This window comes from Caenorhabditis briggsae (genome assembly GCF_000004555.2).
Source record: "Caenorhabditis briggsae complete genome, chrIV, whole genome shotgun sequence".
Lineage (NCBI taxonomy): Eukaryota > Metazoa > Nematoda > Chromadorea > Rhabditida > Rhabditidae > Caenorhabditis > Caenorhabditis briggsae.
The window spans coordinates 15,851,056-15,860,622 of NC_013487.2; the positions used below are offsets into that span (position 1 = coordinate 15,851,056).

Below are 9,567 nucleotides of genomic sequence, written 5' to 3' on the forward strand. Positions count from 1 at the left end.
ATTAGTCTAGAAAGTTGGGAAAATTGATGAAAATGGTTTTTTCGGAATTTTGAAAATTTGTCGAAAAAATATTTCTTAATTTTTTAAAAATTTAAGGGGGATTTGGGGTCTTAGAGTGATTTCAGGCTGAAATCAAGCTCAAAAATCAATTTTTTAAACTCAAAAAACCCATAAAACCATCAAATAATCATGAAAATCGGGAATTTTAAAAATTCAANANAGTCCNCCACCCATGACGTATGATATTAGGAGGAGGAAGAAAAAAGAATGGCGCGAAATTTGAAAATTGAAAAGTGACCGGGGGTAACAGAGCCGCGGCCGACCGCAGTCCCTGCAAAAAGGTCCGGTATCTCGAAAATAAGCTTAGCTACTCAGAAAGTTCCAGGGCTGCTAACCCTACCCATCCTATAAGCACCGTATTCCAAGTCGTTTTTTTTCTTTCGACAAGCTTTCTAGGAATCTCGACCTTTGGAATTTTCTGATTTCTAAATTTTATGAAAGGTTTGAGCTTTTGAAGCCTTTCCGACAATCTATATTGTTGGGTTCCGGTTTTTTTAGATCTTTCAGATGAGTAAAATATATGAGTTACAGTAAGAAAACGATGTTTATATCGTTTTGTAGGGCATTTCATGTTCTACTTTTTACATTTTGATTTTAGTCAAAACATTGAGTTTGAAGCAAGTTACGAATAATTTTCAATAGCTTGTCACTATTAGACACGCCTTCATGTTTAACGGTTCCTATTAAACGGAGCTCATTAAAACAGTATAAATTTTATATTATTATCTTGTAGGGCTTTTTAAGTTCTACATTATACAAGTTGAACTTTGTCGAAAAGTTGAGTTTGAAGAAAGTTACGGGCTATTTTTTAAAGCTACACAGGTTCGTCGTGTTAATCGGTCTCTACTAAAACCGAGCTTTTTGAAACGTTATGAATTGTATATGATATTGTAGATCTTTTTAAGATCTACATTTCACATTCTGAATTCAATGAAAACATTGAGTTTGAAGAAAGTTAAACCTCATTATCCATAGCTATACACTAGTGGCGGCGTTTACACAAACGCATTTCAATATACAATATGAATATTATATAATTCTGTAGGCCTGTTTAAGTTTTGCATTTCAAAATTTGAATTTTGTCAAATTTCTGAGTTTGAAGAAAGTTACAACTCATATTAAACAGCTAGACACTAACAGCGGGGCAGACCTTGAGATTAAACGGTCCCTACTAGAACGTAACATTTTAAAACATTATGAATTTTATACTGTTTTGTAGCGCTTTTCAAGTTCTATATATTCCAATTTGAGTTTGATGCAATTTTAGAGTTTGAAAAAAGTTACAGCCTATTTTCGATTCTAAAACTTTGGGATGGCAAAAGGTGCGAAATTTGAACAGACTAATTTCTACACCCAAAAGTTCAAACGATAAAAAGTGAACTTTAAAAGAGTGGTAAATGAAATGAACACTGTAAAAGTTCAAAGTAATTGAACTTATAAATCCAGGGAGAGGTGGTAATTGACAAGTCAGATAGAAGCATAAAGGTCGGAATTCAAAAAAGAGAACGCGCGAAATTTGAACCTGTTTGATTTATAGTGAAGAAGAGAGACGAAGATTAGACAACTTTAGGTTAACATAGGAAACTGGAACAACCAAGGACAAATGAATAGACAGTATAGGGGGTTAAAAAAAGCGGGAAATTTGAAAAAAAAACAATTTTTCCATTTTTAAACTTTAGCCGTAGTCAATAAACTTTGCTATAACTTTGCAATAGCTAATAGGCAGTTTTTAAGTCGCATAACTCGGCTCGAATTCAAGCTAGCCGAATTTAAAAAAATTGAAAATGTAGAAAATTTTGTAATAATTATTTTAGCAATTTACGGTATTATCTTAGCTTTTCTAGTTTTTGAGCTATGCGCCTTTAAAGCTGTCTGCGTCTCTCCTCCCTTTCAAAGTTGCATAACTTTCTTCAAGTTTGAGCTAGACAGACTTTAATACTCGAAAAATGTAGGAAAATTTATAAGAATGATTTTAGCAGTTGACAATATTTCTCTAAATTTTCTAGTTTTTGAGCTATGCGCCTTTAAATATAAGGCAGGCGAGACACCCTAGCTGTCTCCGTCTCACCTCCCTTTCAAAGTCGCATAACATTCTTCAAATTTGAGCTAGACAAATTTTAAAAAATGGAAAAAGTAGGAAATTTTGTAATAATTATTTTTGCCGTTGACACAATGTTTCTAGCTATTCTAGTTTTTGAGCTATGCGCCTTTGAAGGAGAAACATGGCGCTCACCAACTATCTGCGCCTCCATCTCAAGAACCATAAGTGCTATCCAAATTCAGTAAACTACAAAACTAAAGCACATAAAACTTCCAGCAATTTCAGATTTTCAAAAACTTCCTAGAACTTTTACTTCCCGAGATATGGGTCTTCATCCTTGGCTATCCCCAAAAATGGCCACCTGCAGGGGTTTTCGCTCCCTTTTTTGTCTTTTTTTGTACTCTGCAGCTGCCCCTTTTCTTAATTTAACCTAATTTAAATTTAAATTAGGAATGGGATTCATTCTTCATGAGCATCTGTTTTTTGGCAGATGGTAAGAGTCTGGATTTTGGTGGAAAACTGGAAAATAGACAAGTTTTGAGTTCAGAAAATATACTCCAGAACTTTCAGATTTGCCTGAAACTTTCAGTCTATATTAAACAAAACAAGAGCTTTAATTTTGCAGTTGACACTTTTTTGATACATAGCATTTTTAGTTTTTGAGATACACATCAAAATTCCAAAGTTAGCCCTATAATGCGAGTAGTGCCATTTCAAAGACGCTTATCTCGTTTTGTCGGATTTTTACAAAAAAGTTGTCAATTACAAAACTGAAGCTCTTGTTTTGTTTAGTATAATCTGAAATTTCCAGACAAATCGAACAATTGTGGACCACTTTTTTAGGACTTCAAAGTTGACTTTTTTCAGATTTTCTTTTAACGAATTTCTGGAAATTCTAAACAAACGAAAAGTGTTCAAAAGTCCAAAAAATGGTCATAAATTTGAATCTCATGACTCAATGTCCTTTCTCTTGAGAGAATGAAAACATATTTGTTTACAAATTATTCGAAATGTCTAGACCAGGAAATCAGAGATTAGAGAAACAAGAGGAGACGCAGAGAAAAGTGTATGTAGTTAGAAGGTTTTTGAACTTTTGGAGGAAGATAAGCTTGATAAAAGCTTATGATAAAAGATAAGAGCTTAGTTTTGAAACTGGAAATATCTTTTTCTAGTAATCAGCTAGTACTCAAACCATACACTTTGAGCCTATATATCTCATTTTCTGTAAAAGATATCAAAAAGTGATCAACTGATAAAATGTTTATCATAATATCAGCAACATTTTATTTGTTTACAACTTTTTGATATCTCTTACAGTAGCCCAGATACTCAAATTTGAAAGTCAGGGGGAGTCATTAGAGTGCTTTCTTAAAGTTTTAGCCGAGGTGTAGGAGGGGCTTCTCTACGAAAAAAACAAGAGTTTTGTAAGATTTTGTAGATTTTTTAAAGTTCTACATTTCGTAATCACATGGGCGGCTCCACACAGGTCTTTATGTTAAAGGGTCCCTACTAAAACACAGCTTTTTTAAAGCAATATGAATAATATTTATATTGTTTTATAGGCCTTTTTAAGTACTACGTTCACAGTTTTGAATTTTGTGAAAACTTCGAGTTTGAAGAAAGTTACAACTTATTCTCTGTGGCTAGACACTATGGGCAGCGCTTACCCATGCCTTCATTTTGAACGGTCCCTACAAGACTGTCATTCTATGGAATTATGAAAATGCTATACCATTTTATAGCCCTGTTTAGGATCTATATTATCCAATTTTAATTTTTTTAAAAGTACAAGTGTGAAGCAAGTTATAACCTACTTTCTATAGCCAACATTATGGGCGTCACTTGGTCCGCTCCACACAGGCCTTCATGTTAAAGGGTCCCTACTAAAACGCAGCTATTCAAAACAATATGAATGATATATATTGTTTCATAGGCCTTTTTAAATACTACGTTCACAGTTTTGAATTTTGTGAAAACTTCGAGTTTGAAGAAAGTTACAACTTATTCTCTGTAGCTAGACATTATGGGCGGCTTTTACCCATGCCTTCATTTTGAACGGCCCCTACAAGACTGTTATTTTATGGAACTATGAAGATGCTGTGCCATTTTAAAGGCCTTTTTAAGTTCTACATTTTACAATTCAAATGAACCAAAAATTTTGAGTTTGAAGCAAGTTACAACCTACTTTCTATAGCTAGACACTAGTTCCTCTAGCTAGACACATGCCTTCATGTTAAAGAGTCCCTATCGCAAATTAAAACTAGGAAAATGTTATATCATTATTTAGCCCTTTTTAAGATCTACATTCTACAAATTGAATCATTCCGAAAAAGCTAATTTGAGCAAAGTTATGAGGAAATAACAAGAAGGCACATAGAACTGGGGAAAAAGAGAGGAGGAAGGAGGGAAAGGGACAGATGGGCGGTATGGAGAGAGAGAGAGAGAGCACAAATGACCAGATATTTGTATCCAAAAGTTTATGGAGAAGAGAGAGAGTAGAGAGAGGGAAAAGAAAAAAGGGTAATGAGGTGGGCGGAGTCGGGGAAATAGAGAAGATTAGAAAAAGAATATGGGGATGGATATTGTGTAATTTGGGAGGTGGCAGGTGATAATGGAAGTTGGAAACGAAAAAATAGTAGAAATTCTAAAAGAAAAAGTGATTACATCTATACAAAGTTGAGGTTTTTACAATTTCGTTTTCAGAGTGAAATTCTAAAAAATCCAAAAGAAGTTGCTTGAGGCTCAAACGTTGAACTTTTAATACTTTTAATAAGAGGCAAAAATTCAGAGAAAACTAAGAATTTTAAGTTTTCAAAAAATGCTATATTTTTGAAGCCAAATATATTAAAAATCCGACAAGATTGGCCCTAGTTATCATGGATTTTAGAACCAAAATATCAAAATTGATCAATTGAGTCAACGAAAGGGGAGGTACATAGCCCAATCGATAACCAACATATCTGAATGTTACATTTCCAAAATTCTTTAAACGTTCCCTATTTTTAAGTCAAAAATCTCAACAATCCGGAGAAGGTTCTCAAAAGTTATAGTCAATTTTAGGTCAGAAACGTAGATGTGTTTGCATTTGATACTCAGTCAACAAGGGGGCGTGGCCTAAAGAAAGTGAGTCATTCAGGAAAGAAGTGGGCGTGGCTAATAGAAAATGAAACATATGGGAAACTAAAAACGGGCGTGACACAAATGAGGTCAATCATTTAGGGGATTGATTTCTAAAAAAGGGGCGTGGCTTAATAGAAGTGAATCATCTAGGAAATTTCCAAGAATCCAATGATCAATGATTAAAAACAGGAGGAAATACGTGTTTTAAACGAAAATCAACATTTCTGGACCACAAAAAACATGGGAACTCCAAAAATTACATTTTTTAGTTTCTAGATACATAAGACACCTGTCCAAAACATAATCTCTGTGTCTCTCATCTACCCAGGTCATCTGCAAAAGAGTACAAAACCAATTTTTTTGGCCACCACCTGCCTGTTCTCTTTCGTCTTCTTTTTTTGGCCACCATACCGCTAATCCCCTCAAAAAAAAAAGAAGTACGGTAATAGGCGAAACAGGTGGTGCTCATTTAATGACCCCAATTAGAAAGGTGAGAGGGAAGAATTGGTGGTCATAAAATACATCAACATGCCAAAAAAAAGTATTTTTGGCATGATTTTCTCAACGTTTTAATCTAAAAAATCACCGAATTTTGGATTGAAAATGTGAAATTTGTTTTTGTCTTGTTTTTAGCTTCAAAATGAGCCTAAACACGGCTAGGCTCCGCCCACTTTGAAATTTCACCTATACACGCGACGCACGACTTAGAGACTTTTAGAGGTACTGTGGGATTTTAAAAAATTTAAAAATCGATATATTAGGCTAAAAATTACCCTTAAATGTCTTAAAACTGACTTTTTTGAATTTTTTGAAAAATAATTATTTTTAGAAAAATTCCAAAAAAAATGTTTTTCGAAATTATTTTCCCAAATTTTCAAATTTTTTCCAGTTGCCGCCTACCGTGCCACATCTCTCAGCACTTGACAAATCCTCGCCGCTACCGTAACCCTCTCGATTTTCTCATTTCTCTATCTGGTTTTTGCTCAAAAACACGCGTTGCTTTTTTATATCATGACTGGGTGAGTTTTTTCACTTTTTAATTTTAAAAACCACAGAACTTTGGATTGAAAATGTGAGATTCGTCTTCGTCTTGTTCTTAGCTTCAAAATGAGCCTAAACACGACTAGGATCCGTTTAGTCTAGGCCCCGCACCTTCTTAGGGGGCGGGGCTTAATAGTGGGCGGAGCCTAGCCATGACTATACTCATTTTAAAGCTCGAGACTCGCTCTATTCAAATTCAATGTTCAAAATGCTTTGAAATGAGCCTAAACATGACTAGGATCCCGTCACTTTGAAATTTGTCTTCGACACGCGACACACGACCGCGACGCGCCTAAAAAATCAAAGTGGACGGAGCCTAGTCGTGTTTGGGCTTATCTTGAAGCTTATCTTAAGCTGAGTGTGATTCTAATTTTAATTTTTAGACATTTTCTAGGTTATGGAGTGTAAATTAAAGTTTTTAAATTTGGAAAAAAATAAATTTTTTTTTGCGATTTTTTAGCAAAAATGTGTAGACTGAGAAAGAGAGAAGAATGTTCTGAAAAAAGAAAAAAAAGAAAAAAAGGAATATGAGAATTTGGAGGAAAAATGAACCTAATTTGAGTGTAATTTGAGAGAGAAAGTAGATTTTTTGAGAAACAAAAAATAGAAAATTCAAAAAATAGAGATTTCGAAATTTTTAATTTGAATCTAATTAAATTAAACTACAAATTAAAACTATTAATTTTTTTTTTTTAAATTTTCCAGAAAAATCCCAAAAAATGAAAATATAACGATTTCAAAATAGCGAAAAGGAATAACAAACAGCAAGAAACAGAAAAAGAGAAAAAAAAGAAGATAACATATATTTCGAAATCTTGTGTTTATGTAGTTCTTATGAAATTTTCAGAATGACGAAAAATTTCGAAAAAAAATTTTTTTTTAATTTTTTTTTCTTAAAAATTCTAGGAAATTTCTTGCTCCCACCCCTTTTTCCTAAACTTAAAATTTAATATTTTTTCATTGATTCATTCATTTATTTAAGAATTGTCACCTAAAATTTGAAAAACAGAATACTCGTAATTTTCAAAAAATCCAAAAATACACAAAATTCAAAAAAAAAGTATTAAAAATTAAAATTTCGACTCCTCCATCTCTCGACTACTGGAACTGCTGGATTTACAATCAAACTCGTCTTCCGGATACTCTCTGGCCACCATATACAGTACCGCACCAATTCCAGACGCATACACAAAAAGAATGTAGACCCCGATTAGGCTGAAAATTTCCAGAATTTCCGATTTTTACTATTGGCATCGTATTTAGCTTATCGAGAGCTTTGAAATGAGCCCAAACACGACTAGGCTCTGCCCACTTTGATTTTTCGGGCGCGTCGCGGTCGTGCGTCGCGTGTCGAAGAGCAATTTCAAAATGGGCGGATCCTAGTCGTGTTTAAGCTCATTTTAATGCATTTTGAACACTGAATTGAAATTTGACAAATTTCAAGCTTTGAAATGAGTCTAAACATGACTAGGCTCCGCCCACTTGCTACCTAGTTAAGCCCTACCCCTTAAAAAGGGGTGGAGCCTAAACCAAATGGTTTCTAGTCGTGTTTAGGCTCATTTTGAAGCTAAAAACTAGCTACATTCAAATTGTTTGTTCAAAATGCATTAAAATGAGCCTAAACACCACTAGGATCCGCCCACTTTGATTTTTTAGGCGCGCCGCGGTCGTGCGTCGCGTGTCAAAGAGAGGTTTCAAAGTGAGCGCATCCTAATTGTGTTTAGGCTCATTTTGAAGCATTTTGCCAGTCTTAAGCTTCAAAATGAGTATAAACACGGCTAGGCTCCGCCCACTATTAAGCCCCGCCCCCTAAGAAGGTGCGGGGCCTAGACTAAACGGATCCTAGTCGTGTTTAGGCTCATTTTGAAGCTAAAAACAAGACAAAAACAAATTTCACATTTTCAATCCAAAATTCTGTAGTTTTTAAAATTAAAAAGTGAAAAAACTCACCCAGTCATGATATAAAAAAGCAACGCGTGTTTTTGAGCAAAAACCAGGTAGAGAAATGAGAAAATCGAAAGGGTTACGGTTGCGGCGAGGATTTGTCGAGTGCTCAGAGGTGTGGCACGGTAGGCGGCAACTGGAAAAATTATTAAAAATTGTGAACAAAGATTTTGAAAAAAAATTTTTTTTGGAATTTTTTAAAAATTTTTTTAAATTATTTTTTCGAAAATTCGAAAAATTCGGTTTTAAGAGAGACATTTAAGGGTAATTTCAAGACAAAAATACAGATTTTTCAATTTTTTTTTTGGCCCAAAGTACCTCTGTCTCCTCGGTCTCTAAGTTTTTTTTTTTTAATTTTATTTAATTTTTAATTTTTTTTTGGAAAATTTTACAATGCGAAATAATATATTTCATGACTTTTCAGAATAATTTTCAGCCAAAAATTTGAATGTTCATTTTTTTAAAAATTCTTTCTGAAATTCCTGAATTTTCAAGATTTTCAGATTTTCAAAAAAATTTCAAATTTAAGCTGAAATTTCGATTTTTTAAATCATTTTCCATCCAGAATTTTCAGAAAAAAATTAATTTCAAAATTTTCAGATTTTCAGAAAAATTTCAAAAGTCCAAATTTAATATTTTTAAAATCAAATTCCTGCTACAGTAATCCAAAACCACTCACCATTTTTATTCATACCGCTGGCCGCCGACTTAACCGAGTAGATTTTCGCAGATGATGACATTTTCAGATTTTCAGACAAATTTTCAGCCAAAAAAATCCCAAAAAGTCTTCAAATGGGGATTCAGGTGAACATTCCCTGGAAAATTATTTTTTTTTGGATTAGAGAAAAAAGACTAGAGAGACGCAGACAGTCAAAGAAACAGGTTCCCTGGAAAATCCTTTTCTCTGCGTCTCCAAAATCCTAGAAACCCATTGTACATATAGCCGCTTTTGCGACATTTCCGATTATATGGCGACGAGAGAGAGTATAGGGGAAGTGAGAGACGCAGAGAAAGCTAACACATTGAATGATTTGATGTCCTTGGATTACGATTTGAATTGGACGGTGGGGGGGGGGGGGGGGGGCGGTGAAAAGAACATTGGAAGTGGGAAAATCAGCTAGGAATGGGCAAGTTGGAGTTTAGAGACTTAAAATTTCTAAATGAATATTAACATGATTTGGGGAAGTTTGGAAAATAATTCAAAAATTAGAAAAAACGTTTTTCGAGCAAAAAAGTCTTAAGTTTTCAAAGTTTTCAAAAAAAATAACTCGAATTTTCTATCAATGAACATAAAATAGATAAAATTCCCTTCAATTCTATCCAAAATTCACTTTTCTAGCGCTTCTGGGAGTCGAGATATA

The 9,567-nt window shown here is 33.9% G+C and overlaps 1 protein-coding gene across 1 annotated transcript; it reads right to left on the reverse strand.

Moving 5' to 3' along the window:
* Nucleotides 1-7,332: 7,332 nt before the first annotated feature.
* On the reverse strand, nt 7,333-8,946 carry CBG13951 (the record flags this gene model as incomplete). Its single annotated transcript, XM_002634795.1, has 3 exons — nt 7,333-7,477; nt 8,213-8,342; nt 8,886-8,946. The coding sequence occupies 3 exons, from the start codon at nt 8,944-8,946 to the stop codon at nt 7,333-7,335; spliced, it is 336 nt and encodes a 111-aa protein (XP_002634841.1).
* Nucleotides 8,947-9,567: the final 621 nt, after the last annotated feature.